The 16968-nt window shown below is 48.3% G+C and overlaps 1 protein-coding gene across 1 annotated transcript; it reads right to left on the bottom strand.

Moving 5' to 3' along the window:
• Positions 1-402: 402 nt before the first annotated feature.
• Positions 403-15302, bottom strand: ACTR1A (actin related protein 1A). The gene is made up of 11 exons (XM_064716861.1): positions 15132-15302; positions 9460-9524; positions 8493-8568; positions 7634-7759; positions 6723-6847; positions 6203-6419; positions 5208-5300; positions 4292-4466; positions 3364-3425; positions 2953-2993; positions 403-2588 (listed from the first exon to the last, which is right to left on the bottom strand). Exons 1-11 carry the CDS (start codon positions 15177-15179, stop codon positions 2486-2488), a joined length of 1131 nt encoding a protein of 376 aa, XP_064572931.1. The 5' UTR covers positions 15180-15302; the 3' UTR covers positions 403-2485.
• Positions 15303-16968: the final 1666 nt, after the last annotated feature.

Genomic DNA, 16968 nt, shown 5'->3' with positions numbered 1-16968 from the left:
CACCAGTGGGTGCTGGGGACAAAATGGGACAGTCATAGCACTGGGCACTGTGCCACCTTCCCAGTGAGAACTACTCACTGCTGTCTCTGCAGACACCTGGGCTGGCACCAGCTCTTCTCACAACAGCAGTGGCATCACCCTTTCTCAGCCCAGGGTGCCCTCTTCCACCCTTTCACCTGTCTGCAGTGACAGAAGATTCAGGGATAACACATGTAAAGGAGAATAGATGCAGACACCATGGCTGCAGCCCAGGAATCTCCTCCCACAAAAGCCAGACCAGGAATGCAATCCTGGACCAAAGATGGTGTCTCCTTGCAGTCTGGCCAGCAACAATTCTGTACAGGCAAGATAACACAAGTTACCTCCTAAAAATTGCAAATGTGGGAGGCCAGGAGGCTTGAGTGTTGTATATGAATGACTTTATTTAAGTATGCTGGGCACCACCAGGCAACATGGTTTGGACAGTGTGCGAGGGAACAGTCAGGCAGACCAAACAAATGCTAGATTGGAGACAGCACCGTCCTGCCCAGTCACTGCAGGTTACAAAATGGAGCACTGCTGCTGCAAGGCCAGCGGAGGGGCTGGGGGGATGGAGAGCACTGCCTGGGGCACACAGTAATGGAACAGAGAGGAATTTGCTGGAATTCCCCTCTGTGTGCTGCAGCAAATCAGCAAGAACACAACCAGTTTCCCAGCAGAAGGCTGAGCATTGATGGCTCTTTTCTGACAGGTTCTTGCTTAAAAAACAGTCTGCTCCGATGGGGTGAGGGGAACAAGCAGCCTAACCTCAGCTGGGAGAGACCACCCTACGCACCTGCCTACAGCCTCTCCAAACCCAGGGGTCAGCCCCAAGAACGTGGTTCCTGCAGTGGCAACTGGCTGCTGCTTAACGTTTGTCTCAGCTGGGGCAGTGCACTGGCCTTGCCCTCACCTCTGTGGCAATCCTCCAGCTCTTACCCCATCTCTGCACCTGAGAGTGACCCAAAGGTGATGTGTGGCAAAGAACAGAAAAGAGAGAAACAGGGAGGAACTGCCACCAAGTCCAGCTCCATTGCTACTGCCATGTTCTGTGGAAAACTACTGGGAAAAAAAGAGAGCACCGAATAATGCACAAGTAAAACCGGAACAGTGGCATGCCCCAACACAAGCAGGTCTGCAGGCTGCCCAGGGCTGTTAGAGCAGTACAAGCAAAGCAGCCAGCAGGTGAGCAGAAAGGCACTGCAGTGCAGCAGAACACAGCCAGCAGGACCACTTCCTGCTCACACACGTGCCACCCACCCCGGCCTCCCAGCGCTGTCCTCTCCCCTGGTGCATTCCCAGTGACCAGCGCGTCCCCACGGAGCAGGAACAGGGGTGGTGCAGGGCTGGCCTTTCCGCTAAGCGTGGGTGCTGTGCGCAGTGCGAACATCGAGCAGCGGGCAGCTGGGCAACAGGTGCTTAAAGAAGACCCAAAGCGTAATTCCCAGGTGCTGTGGTCAGTATTTGAGAGATCCTCAGACATTTCAATAAATAAAACAATTCTTACATTACAATGCACCTTCCCAATTATTATTTTGCCCCAGAATGGATAAAGTACACAAGAGTTATGCCTGGCTGTGAATACATGCTCCCTTTGCCCTGACATGGCAGGAAGGAGGGAAACAGCCTCGACTCTTACAAAGAACACGAGAAGTCAGCACTGTAAATCTTGGCAGGTTGAGGGGGAACACACAAGTGCCTTCATGCCCATTCCGGGGTACTTGCTTCCAGAGGAGAAAAGGTATTTAAAACAAGGTACGAGAGAATAACCGTCTAGTACAATGATAGCTGATTAGATTTGCTTTGTTCTACTCCATGCAATACAAACTAAGTCCTATCGCCAACTTCTCCAGCTGTGGTGCAGACCCCACATCAGGCTAAGAAGTTACACATTCATATACACACACACACACCAAAACAGTGGGGGCAAATGGACTTAACTGCTGAGAATGTGCTTTCTCTTAATAAAAAATATATTAAAAACAACTTCAAAAACTTACTGATGGTGAAGACACCGCTGAAGAAGGAAGTAGCTATGGGGCCTCAGCTATGTGTTTCCAGACAATCCAGGCATTGCAGTCAGGCTGACTAAAGCCTGCACGAGCAGTCTGCAGTGGTTGGCTCCCTTCTGGCTTGCCAGGCAGTTTCTATAAGCTGTTCCCTTTGTTTTTGCTTATTTGTTTTACAATGACAGATGTGACTGTGATACAGAAAATAAGGGACTGAAATGAAAAAGGAATGGGCCATTTTGGAGAAATGTAGATTGGTATTTTCTCCTTTCCATTACAAAAAAAAACAAAAAAGAAGTTAGTAGTACTAATACAACCCTCCTGCTGCTGTCGTCTTTGCTCAGTGACATCGGGGCATGCTGGCGCACACACACACACACAGGCAGCTCTCAGACACTCGGACTCAGAAAAGCGAGTTTAAGTGAGTCTTCGGAGGAGACTGAGGACAGGTCCCAGGGCTAGAAGGTTTTTCGGTGGATGGCACGAGCTCCATCTTCTTCATATTCCTTTTTCGAAACCCACATTTTCTTAAAGGTGTCCAGAGAGGCCAGGATAGAGCCACTACAGAGAGACAGGCATGTTACGGGTTAAAGGAAAATGCTGGGGGCACTCTCATAGTATCTCTGCAGAGATGGGCTGTTTCTTTTGTGACACTTCCCCATGACAGTAATGTGCTCAGTTACACACGACAGATACATTCTCTGGACTGTCAGTCCCTCTCCCAGAATCTTCAAATGTGCCAGTACTACAGAGCCTGGCACCACCTGCCCCCTCCCACTGCTGCTTCAAGAACACACCAAGCATTGCCCAGCTGAGTAACACAAACCACCCTGACACACAGCACCAGCTGGGATAACAACATGAGAGCTACTGGGCTGTGCCTCCCCAGCCCAATCCCACAGCAAAATGTGTTGCACATACATACCCAATCCACGTGGAATACAATCTCTCCTGAGGAGCCGATATCTGGAAGAAAGAGAGAATCAGTCTGTACCTTCCCAAGCTCCAGTCTGCTCATCCTCGCACATTGTCCACGCTTCATTCCAGCTAGCACCTGACACAGATGTGATCTCTCCCAACAGAAAGACACCTGGCAGTGCCTCCAAAACAACCACTCTGGTCCAGAATCCTGGACAGGGGTCATGTCAGAGGAGCCACCTTCTCAGTGATGAAACCAAACTGATTTTCATCACAACAGCAAATGCTGTTAGGCATGTGAGTGTCTCAGGAAAGGCATTTCTGATTTGAAGTAAATGGCAGCTGCAGTCTGAGTGAGGTTCTTTCGAGGTCACAGACCAACTTGGTAAGTGACAAACACAAAAGAGATGGCTCTTACCCTTATTTTGACGTCCTTCGGAGCCAGTTTCTTCACTTCGCTCAACAGCCTGTCACCAAAGCCTACACAAGACAGAAAACGTGCAATGTGAGCACCTCAGCAAAATCCCAAGTTCCATCCACTAACAATGTGGACATGGCCTATACAGTCCTATACAAATACCTCATTCCACATCTTACAGAGAGTCTAGTATGGGGAGGCACAGAACACAGACAATGACATAACAGGACTTTGTCTCACTGAGAGCTCAAACACTGGCACAATGGGCTCTACTCCTCAGCAGCAACCTCAGTCAAGCAAACAAGGTTTTTAGCTAGGACCTCCTCCTTCCCTAGGCCTTCCTCCTGTGTCCAAGCCCATTTGTACAGGGGGTTGAATGGGAAGACGATCTATTTGGAGATGTCAACCAGTGGATAACAGACTGATGGGTTCTGGCAGAGGGTATCTTTAGGTCAGCAAGTACCAACTGAGCCCTGAGGAGATGGGTTGAAACCTTTCTGCACACACAGAGCTGACACTCATGGTGTAGTCCTGCAGGACTAGGACCATTGAACTCTCACATATCAGAGACCCAAAGAAACCTTAGAAGATGGAAGAGTCCTTTTTGGTATCTAGTCTCAGATATCATGAGCTACAGCAGCAGGAATAAACACAGCTATTCAGTCCTTCTACAGGCATTGATTGGAGGAAAACAGGAAAAGAGTTCAAAGCCCAGAAAGTGATGTATGAGGGCAGGGGTCCTGCATACCCAGCAGGGTATGACTAGGACTCAGAAAATTAGGAAGTAAATGCCCTGATAGAGCAGACTTTACACAGCCCTTACCCCAGAGGACAAACTGGGTGATCTGGGTTATCTTCCCAGTTTCACATGAGAAAGAAGCAAGAGATCAGGTATGTCACAGCACACTGAAAGAGGAGAAGCAGGAACCTTTGAAAAGTGTGGAGCCTCCAGACAGCACAATGTTGGAGAACAGCGTTCGCCTCAGATCCATGTCTGACTTCTGAATGGCAAAAACGAGCACTTCGTGAAGTCCTTCACATTCCTCCCCTATCAGGTCCGGCCGGAACAGGAGCTCTGGGGCTCGGAAACGGGCAGGGCCAATCTGCAAGAGCAGAAGTTAGGACACAGGGAAGAGAACAGTGTGGCTTTCTTCACTACCTACAGATGGGCCTGCCTTTCTTAGGTGAAGCTTCAGAGTAATGAAACTTCCTGAACATTCTTTTTGCATCACTAGATACTAAGTGAATGCCAGTCTGGACTACAACCCCTACAAAGGGCACCATTTCCAATTTGCAGATGAAAGAGATGAAGAAACTTGTTCAGCCCCATACGGCAGGTCTGGCATAAAGGGAGCAAATCCAGCCCTGGTAGTGGAGGACTAAAACCTGTATTTCCTCTCTTTCAACCATTCTATACTGGGCTGAGTCTTCTAAGGAGTATTCCTAACTCTTCAAGTCAACTGTTAATGCAGAGAAGACAATTCTAGGCAGAACAAAAAGGCACTGTATATAAAACCACTGATGGATTTAGTGAGCTGACACCTACTCACACTCCATGCCTGATCTGCATAAAGTTTGTTAGATCAGAGCCTGCTCTCAAACAGCTGAGTCCCCATTGTTACACTGCATCCTTACCCAGGACTTCTAGCAGAAGTTGTGAGGTTTCTAGTAAAGTTTTCTTTCCTTAAAAATTCTAGTGCCCAGTCAACAGCCTAGGATGAGTTATGGTCTTTTAAAATTATCCCCTCCCACCTAACACTGCATGAAATTTCCCACCACTGAGGAGCTTTTCTGGAAACCCTGTGCCTCACATGAGGAATTCTCTAAGAGTAGTCTTTACAAACCTCAATAGTGCTTCCATCTGGCAGGTAGTACTGAGCCTTCTCAGTCTCCAGAGTCTCATCCTTCTGGGGGTTTATTGACAGGTAGCAGGCACGCTGGAGAGGAAACAGAGTCAAGGAGAGAGAGATGAAATGGGTAAATCCAAATGCCTCTAATAAAATGTTTTTATCACTAATAATCAAAATCCACGTATCCCTTCGGGGAGACTGATTTTAACAGTATTATGTGCTGGAGAAAAGAACTTTAAGGTTCACAACAGGCAAACTACATTGCAATATCCCACCTGTGATCCCTAGCTGCCATGGATTTTACTCCATGAAGGGAAATAAATACTACTGAAAGCCATCATCGGACCCTGAAAAACTGCAGCACAGGTAAATGCAAAACTAATTCTGAACCACCAGCCCATCTTCACCTCCACCTGTGTTAACAGCCTCTCAACAGGGATTAATGTGATTTTGACTATAACTCTCTCACAATATGGGACAGCTGAGGTTGCAAATGACCTCTTGCAAATGATCTTGTCTATGCAGGGTCCCCTAAAGCAGGCTGTCCAGGACCACATCCAGGTGATATTGCCAAGGATAGAGACTCCACAACCCTGTAGACAAACTGTGCCAGCACTTGGTCACCCTCGCGCTAAAGAAAGTTAATGTTCAGACAGAACCTCCTGTGCTTCAGTTCGTGTATCTTGTCCTGTCACTGGACATCACTGAAATGAGTCTGGCTCTGTTTTCTCTGCACCCTCCCTTCAGACATTTATATACATCAACAAGACTCTCCCCAAACATTTTTGGTGGCTCAACAGTCCAAGCTCCCCCTGCCTTTCCACACGTAAGAGTCCTTTAATCATCTTAGTGGCCCTGGATTCCCTCCACCAATGGATTTAGGTGCAGAGCTAGGTAGGCTGAAACTTCCCACCAGATTTCACAAGTCACAACTTCCCTTGGGAAGAAATCCCCTCTTGGACAAACACAGAAACAAGGCAGGGCATCACCTCCTTGATGGTCTTGACAATCTCAAACTCAGAGGTTGTGTGGAAGTCATAGCCTTCCTTGCGGAGATAGAGGCGCAGGAAGCGGGAGACGTCCCGGCCGGCGATGTCGATGCGCATGATGGAGTGAGGCATGGCAAAGCCTTCATAGATGGGAACCGCGTGGGTGACGCCGTCCCCAGAGTCCAGCACCACTCCCGTGGTCCTGCCGGTCGCGTAGCTACCAAGGGACAAAGGCTCAAGTCAGAACAAGCAACTCAAAGTGAACCCAGGCAAGCAGCACATCCACGCTCAACTCAGGAAGCAAAGATTTCACATAAAACAGGGCCTAAAAAACCCCTCAAAATGCAAGCTCTGTTGGCAGTTCAGCAAATTTCCTGTAAACTCTTTATTACATAAATTGAGTTTCAGTTCTTGCATGAAAAATGGGGGAAGACATCAGTCAGGTCTTCCATGATATTTTTGTAGAATGGATTTCATGGCAACATTCCACAAACACAAATCAAAGACGAAAGACACTTACAGGCTAAGCACAGCTTGCATGGAGATGAACAGTGCTGGCACATTGAAGGTCTCAAAAAACACCTCAGCAGCACGCTCTCTGTTCTTGCGTGGGTTTAGGGGTGCTTCTGTCAGCAGCACAGGATGCTGGGAAAGAGAAGAAGGAGCTGTGCTGCAGTAACCAGGAGGCAGTAAGGGTCTGTTCCTAAATGTTTCTGCTTATTTATTCATTTTAGGAACCACTGGTGCAAGAGGGCAGGTACAAAGGAGTAATTTCAGCTGAGCTGTATTAGATTGAATAATCTCTATTAGGTTGGAAGACTAGCAGGGTTCTGGTTTAGTTATGAAGAAGTGTTAGGAAATGTACTCTGTGAGTAACTCTGACCCATGAAGGAGAAGTAGGATGATTTTTCTCAGTGAGAAAAATCAGCCAGATAAGCCAAAATACACACCCTAAGAAAGGGTGAAGGCATATGGTCTTTCAGCACAGGCAGACAGAAATATTCCTACTCCACAACTTAGATTGCTCTCGGAGATTTAATAATTTTTTGGTCTGATCCTTCCCGACCACAGGACTGTGGTTTTCTCCTTCCTCACTTCAACTCATGTCACTGCTGAGAGGATATGCCTGATGTGCAGGCAGAACAGGAAAGGTCAGAAACACTTGGCCAAGAGTAGAATCATTAGAGAGAGTGTGTGAAGCAAATGTGAAAGGCAGATTTTCAGTTAGGCCAGACCATCATGTCTGGAGAAGAATTCTGCTTGCACACTTCTTGTGCAGTACCTCCTGAGAGGTGAAAGAACCTAATTTAGCAACAGACACACATTCAGAAAGAAGGCCAAAGGAAAAGTCCCAAATCTTTCCAAGTTCCAAGGCTCCTGGTGTTACACACACTGAATGACCCTGTGCCTTTCCATAACATGGTCTCTCACCTCTTCTGAGAAAGTCTGGAGCTGGTCTTTAGAATACACATACTGCCAGATGCGCTCCATGTCATTCCAGTCCTTCACTATGCCATGCTCCATCGGGTATCGGATCGCAAGAAGACCTCTGTGCTCCTGAGCAAACAGGAAGAACAAGAGAGCATCAGAGCTTCCAACAATCCCACTTCTGAGCACTGTGACTTACTGTCAGACTCACCTACAGCTTTGATTCCACTAAAAGATAACTTATCTATAGCATACAGGGCAAAACCTGAACATTCATCACAAACGTCTCTCCCAGAGAAGCCAAGCCTGGACAAGGCCTTTTCATACCAAGTAGGAATGTCTACATCTGACATTTGCAGAGCATACTCCATCAAAACACTTTTAAAGTCAACACACACAGACACCTATCATATGTTATCTTTGTACTACCAGATCAGCCATGACATAAAAAAAACCATAATAGGATGTTACTGGGGAATGCAGTTTGAAGGGCTCACAAGAAATGTGACCACACAATTGACTACATGCTGACAGAAGCAGGACTGTGGAGAGAAGCCTCCTGCCCACAACAGGGAGATACACAGAAATTGAGTAGGGTCCATTTCTAAAGTTCCCAGTCAAAAGTATGTAACCATATAGAGCTAAAAGTAGCCTAAAAAGAAAAAGAGAGATATCAAAGGCCTGTGTCAGCAGATTGGCTGACATTAAGCTTCACATTCCACCTTGGACACACATGCAAGTGACAATCTGTTCTACTCTTTGGACCTACACAATACCAAAGAACCACAGCCCAGCTGCCACATCCCCCCTTACAGCAGCACACTGAGATACATGGACAAGTGCAGTGTACAGGTGCTCTTACCTCTGCCTTTGGACCAATGAAAATGTCCCCTTCTAAAGCACCAGCCATGACACGAACGTGCTTTGGTCTGCCCACACTAGAACAGAGACAACAGAGTAAATGATTCTACAAAGAGCTCAAATGCACCCAAGGATTGCATACTTTGTGCTTCTCTCTGTCCTAACCAGAACTTTCTCAGTGGGTGAGTTTGGGGTTGCTACCAGGTGCAAACAGATCCAGGTTTGCTCTGAGCTAATCTCAGAAATCAGAGGTGAAGGGGACAGACTGCAGACAGTTCTGAACTGGCTGGACATAAACCAGCTGAGTCTGGCCATATTTTCACTGATTATTCAGGACTCACCTGTTTCAACAGTGCCAGGGATGAACATGGCTAGACTGAGCAATTGTCTGAGGTGTTGGATCCACATGTGCTGCCAGACCTCAGGCAGACTTCTCAGATTAGACATTTGTGTCCCATGACCCACCATCCCATACAGAACATATTGCTCAGAACACAAAACTACCCACTAAAAGCCCACCACACTGAAAATAAAGGCCAGTGACTATTCAGAGTTCCTGTTCCAGCAGTCTTCATCCTGGCAAAACTCTGAGAAAACTCACAAAAAAGTATGGCAGGAATCAAGACATCATACCACACACCGAAAAAATACAGAGGTCTTCACACTTCTTATGCCAAATTTTACTTTTTCCAGGTCCTTTTCTTCATGTGTGAAGATTAAAGGATCCTACAGCTTTGGTTGTGTGTTGAGCCTTACAAAGTGATGTCATCTTTTATGATGTGTGTGTATGTCCCCAAAAATCTCAAAATATATAACAGTGGAGCTCTCATCTCCCTGATGCTTCTCTGCAGCAGGCAGAAAAGAATAACTCGTTTTTCCATTCATAAAACTGGGCAATTTTTCCCCTCTACATACCAAAGAATTGGTACACAGTACTAAGAAGCTGCCAAGACCAGCAGAATACTTACTAGTTAGGAAAGCAGTATTTTGGTATTTGATCGCCCGCAAAACCTGCTTTAATCACACCCGAGCCCTGTGGAAGCAAGAGACAAACACGTGAGCTTATCACTCATTCCATCACCTTCACAAGTTTTAGAGGAGCAGCAAAGTACATCAGGACTGCCAGATCCTCTCCTTTCTACTAAGAATAAAGCTCCCAAGGGACTGGCTCTCCAGGCTGCTAGGGATGGGAATTGCCAGCTTGGCTGTTGGAGGGAGTGACTGGCACCCTCTCTGGCAGTGACATCTCACAGGGCACAACCATGCCATGCACCCTGGTACTGCTCTGCACGCACCCACACACCCTGTATGGACGAGTATTTTTCTAGCCAGGGTTACGTGAGGGGTGCAGGAAGCTAAATCCACACTCCCCAGGTGTCTATTGATATTAGATAACCTTTGGGGGAGGGAGAACACTCCAGAAAGCCCAGCAAGAACAACTGAGCTCTGCCAGCTTCAGGAGGCACTGGAAGAATGAAGGCTACAGGCCTCTCAGAAGGAGATTTGGAAAAGATGGAGGGAGGGCAGATAAAGTCAGAGAAGGAAGTAGCAAAGAATTGTGAGAAACAGACTGGAGAAGAAATAGGGAAAAGATGATCAGATGGTGGATGAACTAGCAAATGCTAAGGAGGCACAAGTGTGGTCAGAAAAGACACTGGAAACCAACCCAGACTGTGACTGGGAAAGGACAAACATTCCAATTACACTGCAAGGGGAAAGGCTGGGGGCAGGAGGCACAGCTGATAGGACAGAGCTTGTTCAGAGGAGTCAAAGAAGGGATGAGAGATGGCAGTCAGGAAGGCACAGATCCAAGAGCCTTCTGCAACATTCAAAGCAGCAAACACAGGGTGGGTAAAACCAGCCACAGCAAGGCCCTGGCAGGGAGTCAGTGCCAGGCATCTGGCCCCACAGCTCTCACTCCCTGTCCGGAAGCATCCTGGAACACCACTGTCAACTTGGATCTGTGCTGACTCCTTCCCCTCCTCCATTTCCTCTCCCTGCACAAGGGAATGACATCTTGAAACAATGAGCAGCTTGCAGGAACACCCAAGTTTTGCTAAGGAGTGGATTTTCATAGGATCTCCTCAGATAAGCCGTTTCACTGGTAATCCCAGCCTACCATGGGCACGAGCTCTCCTGCAGAACGAGGAACAGTTCTGCTTAGCCCCATGGTGGGAGCAAAGTGTGTGTGAGCTTGCACTGAAAGCTGTGACCTGTGAAGTGCCTGTTCACTCTCAAGGGCTCTGCAGTAGGAATGCTCTGGTTTGGAGGCCAAAAAGATATTTTGGCTACCCCACTGCATTTTAAAATGAGCAGCAACACAGCTCCTCCATAGCTTTCCACTTCTCATCACCTCTGCATGGGTCAGCATCACCACTTTTGCTTTGAGGCTGGGGCCAGATGAGTTGCTCAGGGCTCTGACAAGCAAGCCCTGGCTGCAGTGGTTTCCAATGCTGCCTTCCCAGTGCCAGAGGTTACCAGCCAGAGCAGGCTCAGCAGAAAGGAATGTGGGGTGGCCCCAGCCTCTCCCGTTCACAGTCCAGCGTTTGCTGCCAAGCTACTTCCAGCAGCAGCTTCAGCAGGGATGTCAGGCTCTGCACAGAGTGTGCACTCTGCCACCAGAGCCAGGACACTCCTGCTCTAAAGCACCAGAGTCAGATTTGCCAGGACACATCTGTAGGAGAGGAGTGTCAGGAATACTCTGCAAACCAGACACAGCTATTTATAAAGCACATGAAAGGCAGATTGCTTGAATCCTTGTCTCCTGATAAACACCTGCAGCCAGGCTGGCTCCAGGAGCACGGCCAAGCTGCCAACAGGGCAGGACTAACTACTTCCTTTCCACACAGGGACCCAGCTCCAGGTGCATCCCAAGGTCTGCACTAACTGATGTCAGTGTGACAAAGTGGCAGGTGAAGTGTTAAAAAGACTTCCCTTGACACAGACTCTCTTCTGGATATTCCCTTCAAAGTGAAACAAGGAACAAACCAAAACCACTATTTTGATTTTTCTTATCACAGCTTATAAACAACTCTCTACCTGGGAAAGAATACCATCCTGTGGCAAGTCTTGCAGAAAAATAATTGAATGAAATGCAATAAAATAATGTAACCAAATTAGAATATTGCACTTAGTGAATATTTTGTTCAGGATTATGAGTGATCTTGTTGCTAGCACATTCTGCTGCAGGGAACTGGTTTCAGGAGAACAATGATGCTCCTATTTTAACTTAGAGATTAAAACTTCCTTATGTCAGGCCAAAAAATTGCCCAGTGTGTCCTGGTGAGATTCCCAGCAAGTTATGTATTTTAAGATTTACATACTGAAGTTCAAAGTTAACCAAATATGTTGGGAGTTCAGAACTCCAGCTTGGAGTCAAAGACAAAGGACTGCTTTGAATGTGCCGGTGGGATGGGGCTTCAACACAACTGTGCTTCCAAGGGCCTGGGAACAGACCAGGAACAGCTGGTTGATATCTCCGCACTACAAAGACCTGACTGCACTTTCTGACCTATTCAATTTTTCTTGAAAACATTTTACTTCTTTGAAGATATGTGCACACTGAGTAAATCTGTTTATTATAGATCAGTTTGAGATTCCTATGCAATGAGAGGAAAATGTTTACATTTTGAAAGAACTCTGATTCAGAAGGTTTAAAGACCTGTTTTTTCATCTTTGTTTCAAATAAGCAAAAACACATGCATCTTCTGTTACAAACTCTGATTTATTAAAACTTTAAAAAAAATTGAAAAATTTATATACTTCCACCAGTAACTATCCTGGCTGGGTTTTCATTCCATTTTATCTGGCAGCGGTTTATCCTTTTTTTTTTTTTTTTTAATCAGAGCAAAAGAATAAAAGAAGAAAAATTACAAGACAAATGTAAAAGTCGAGAAAGATAAATTCATTAAAAATTCTTGTGAGTGTCTTGAAGGAACTGAACATACCTCATCCCTGATCATACCTCATGTACTAGTTCTGTGGCCAATTGGTTATGGATTCATTCACCTTGGTGCATTTAGGACTCAAATTTAAATGGAAATCACCAATCAATCTTCCATGTAGCACTTTCTATGGAGAGTGCACATTTCATATTGTTGTGAAACTGTTTTATTTGATACAGAATTTATAAGATCAAGAACAAACCAAAGACACAACAGCCCTTCCTGACAGCTCAGCTGCCTAAAATGCCACACTTAGACTACAAGGCAAACAAGAGATAATTCCATGTTCCATGGAGGTCAAGAAATTTGCACTGACTTAGGCCACAGCTGGACTACTGACATGTGCATTATGTTCAGCATGGCTCCCTGACCATTCAGAGAGAGCTTGCTGGACTGCAGATGGGAATACAACTCTTAATTTTTAGACAATGGAGAGTATAAAGTTGTGCTGAGGTACAGCTCCAACCTCCCGCTGTACATTACAAAGCTCTCCCTGCTGAAAACATACAGCTAAGAGCAATGTGCTGTAAGAGGAAAAAAAAACCTCTCTGCTAATTTTTTAGCTACAGAACTTCATGTCCTTTTGGAACACACTGAGATTCTAGAGCAGGGTTGGGACTGGAGGGGTCTGGCTCTCACCAGCTCAGTATCTCACTTCCCCCTTCCCACACACAGGCATGTGAGACAGGATAAAATTCAGCCTTCAAAAGGTGCTGCAGCTCTCTGCAGAAAAGCAGTAATGGAACAGCAGTGGGAAGAGTGGTACCTGCTCTGTGCAGCTCCACTTCCCATCCTGCCTGAACTCCAAAGAGTGAAAACTGCAGTGTCACCACGAGCCTCCTTGGCCCACAGCCTGCCAGCCTTCCAGGCAGATGCTGCAACAACTGCTCCATTCTGCTTCTTGTCCAGGGAGGGGAAGGGGGGAAGCTCGTTTATCGGAGAGGCAAGAACAAGAATCAGCTTTTATAAGACCAGCTGATAAAATGAAAAAAGACACAGAATCAGCTGCTGGCACATGAGCCCTCCTTCAGGTCTGAGGCACAGGCAGCAATCACTGCACTAAATAACAAAAGGACAAGCTGAAATTAAATATAGGCTGCTACATTAGTAGCTCAACAAAGTGATCCTCACAGTGCCAGAACACCTAGAGATAAATTTATTGTTTAGCTAATCACTCAACAACGCAGCAGGATCAGTGCTGATACAGGCATTCCTTAAAACAATCAACCTAATGCATTTTTTAACATCTTCAATAAAGAAGATACATGTTTTTCTCAACACAGTCGATTTTACTGCTTACTCTCATTTTTTATTAGATGCTTTCTTTCAATGTCTAACTCAAATCCCTCTGCTGTAAGATTCCAGGGAAATAAACAAAGCCAAAACTGTATCAGAGAGCTCAAGCTGTAGAGAAGAACTTGGGATCCATAATAAAGAAAAAGTCAGAAGAATAACCACATTTATCTGAGACCTACAATTATTCACTTTATGGAGAGTTAAAGCAATAAGCTGAGAAGTGCCAGGCCAAGAAACCCAATTCATATGGCAAAAAAAAAATCAGGAGAAATTAAGCTTGTGGAAGAAGAATGGAGCACAGTACTGACCCTTCAAAACAACAGAATCGCAATCACTGGCGATAGAGGTCAGAAGGGAGGAGCACGGGTTTGTGACTCAGTACACTGAAGGAGGCTCTGTCCAAGACAGGCCCTCCCATTCCTTCCTGGATAGTCCCTCCTCCTGGGAGGGCAGCATGGATGGGGCAAATCAGAACTGGATCCAGAAGTACCTCAAAGAGGCACGGAATCACTGTCATTCATCTCCCGCAGAGCTATTACACACACAGAATGACGGTCTGCTTTGTGCTAATGAGCAGCATCAGCACATTGGAGCAGCCATCTGCACCACCACACTACGCTGATGCAACCCTGGGCACAGATCCGTCAGCAGTGGCATTCCAAGGCACGGGAATCCATGCCTTGGGAACGGCACTGCCTTGTTGTGACCAGTGCGCTGGATGCGCTGGAGGAGGGGCAGTACAAGAGGTCAAGGCTTCTGTCTCGCTGGGCCTGTGAGGGGTGCCTGCCTGGAGAGCTCCATGTCCTGCATGGGCCAGGGAAGCGCCAGCACCCCCAGAGCTCGCCTGAGGTGTATCCACGGCCTGTCAGGAGCACGCTGGAACCCTGGCCAAGGCCGGCCCCACAGCACGCTGGGAGTGCGGCCACGGCCTGGCCCGGCACCCCCATTGTCCCCCCGGCACAAAGAGGGGTGGGGCGGGACCGGGGAAGCCCCGCCTGACTGACAGCGGCAGCTGCCAATGAACGCAGGTGCTCTGGCGACAGTCCCGCCCCGCTCCGGCAGGTAGCAGAGGGCAGCCCCGCTGACTGACAGCTATCTCAGCCAATGGGGGAGCGCCGCCCCTCCCAACCAGCGGCAGCTTGGCGGCAGCGGGGGCTGCGCCCCCCAGCGCGGGGCAGCGGCCCCGCTGCAGGTGACTGCCAGTCACCCCAGCCAATCGCGACTCGCCGACGCGAGCGGCCCCGCCCCCCGAGGACGCCGTATGGCGCCGTGAGAGGACCGGAGGCGGCGGCCGAGCCGGCCGATGTGGGGGGGCGGCGGCGGGCGGGGCGCGGCCGCCCCGATGACAAAGGGATTGCGGGCCCTCCCCGCTCCCGGGACGCGCGGCCGCCCGCACTCACGTTGTCTATCACGACGGGCTGGTTCGCTATCACATCGTAGGACTCCATGGCGAGGACCCGCCGCAGCCGCCCGTGAGGGAGCAACACCCCAGCCCTCGGCGGCGCATGCGCGGAGCGGCGACGCGGCGCCGCCTGGGTGATGTATTCCTGCCGCCGCGGCGCCTGCCGGGAGCTATAGTCCGGCGCTGCGCAGAGCCAAGCGGGGAGACGCGCCGGGAGCGGGGCATGCCGGGAGCTGTAGGCCGACGCCGGGAGTGAGCCATGCTGGGAATTGTAGGCCGGCGGAGGAGCGGGGCGTGCTGGGAGGCGGAGTGCGGAAAAAGGGAATTCTGCGGACACATCCACGGCCCAGAAACCGGTGGGTGTTGCGGTTCAGGAGACAGCTGGGTACTTACACCAAGAATGCTGCATCGCAACTGGCTGGCTTATGCTTAATAGATTTCCCCTCGCCTAATTTTTTCTAATAGGAAAGGAGAAAAGGCAACTTCTGTAGCCGGGATCTATGACTAAGGAAAGTGTTTTACTGTCCCATAATTTCATGTGATCATCTTTACGAATTACTGGTCATAACACATCTGTTCCCTCCAGGAAATACCAGTTTCTCTCAATTTTTGAGGCACGAGAGCCACACAGGAGGTGTCAGTATAAAGAATGCACATCATGAACATGTCAGTATTGGACAATGAACACATTGTCATTTTCTATTGACTAAGTATTCTAAAAGCACTCGGAATAATCCATGTCTGAAACTCTGGGTCTTGAAATTAATTAAAATGGACTTCCATGCCAGTGGGAACACCTGAATGCTTGATTCACCTGTCTTGTCCCACATTTCTCCTGCACACATGGACTTTTCTCTTGTAGTTCCTAGCTTTAGCCCCAGTAGATAAATTTCATGCACGATGTTTATCTTTAGCAACCTTCCCCATTCCCCTAGTCTACAAGAGGGAGCTTTTGTACAAGAGGATTGAGGGGTTTGAATTAAGGGTAGTGTTGTATCACTTCAGTGAATGCCAGGAGACAATCTTTATGGGTGTGTGGAGCCAACACAGCCTTTCATACATACTCTGTTACATTCACCTTCTCAGCTGACTGTAGCAGCTGACTCGGGCAGATGTCACAAAAAGGAGTACCACAGTAACAGGACAAGTGAAACATTTTTCACTGTGAGAAGTGAGGACACCAACTGCTCACCTCCTCTTTCAGGGGATTGTCACTTGGTGTCAGCTTCTTGACCACGTGTGTTCTCCCAAATGGTGTCATTAATGTTTTTAGAATAAACTCTCACCTATTTAAATGAGAAATGCGAGCATGAGCTCCCACCCTCTCCTCTGAGCACTCTATAGTTCATCTTTTCCTATTTGCTGATTAACAAGCAGTACCCTGCTGTAGCAAAGGCGTGTGGGACTATCGTGCACACACCATCCACATGTACATACCTGGCTTTGCATGGCCACCGTTGTAGTTGCGGCTCAGGAATGAGCCAGATCGTCAGTGTGAGCCCCCAAACTTCACCCATTGCCAGCTTCCAGCTGCCTGCAAGAGCCCTACAGACACAGAGATCGCACGGGGAGAGGAGAGGTGCCCTGAGCACTGGAGGAGGTGTAAAGACAGCAGTAAGAACCGCCCTGTGTACAGGCCTGCCCCGGGGCGGGATCTCACGCTCCCCCCGGACCCGCTCCGCGTTCCCGCCACCGCCTCGCGCGGCCATCGCCCCGCCCACCGCGGGCCCCCGCGCCGCCGCTAGGGGGCGCGCCCGCAACGCAGCGAGGGGCGGGGACAGAGGCGCGGCCGCCCTCCGGGTCGCGAGCTTCCATTGGTCAGCCTCTCCTGTCAT

Source organism: Zonotrichia leucophrys, chromosome 6, assembly GCF_028769735.1.
Source record: "Zonotrichia leucophrys gambelii isolate GWCS_2022_RI chromosome 6, RI_Zleu_2.0, whole genome shotgun sequence".
Classification (NCBI taxonomy): Eukaryota; Metazoa; Chordata; class Aves; order Passeriformes; family Passerellidae; genus Zonotrichia; species Zonotrichia leucophrys.
Note: the sequence above shows the minus strand (reverse complement) of the source record. Positions and strands in the feature narration are given on the sequence as shown.

Excerpts from the sequence above, each read along its gene's own strand:
- ACTR1A (XM_064716861.1), bottom strand. The coding sequence starts at position 15,179 with ATGGAGTCCTACGATGTGATAGCGAACCAGCCCGTCGTGATAGACAAC. Across the intron at positions 3,426-4,291 it reads AGGCTCCACACTTTTCAAAG|GCTTTGGTGACAGGCTGTTG; the intron begins GTTCCTGCTTCT and ends TGTCTTGTGTAG. Across the intron at positions 2,589-2,952 it reads TTGTATTCCACGTGGATTGG|TGGCTCTATCCTGGCCTCTC; the intron begins GTATGTATGTGC and ends GTCTCTCTGTAG.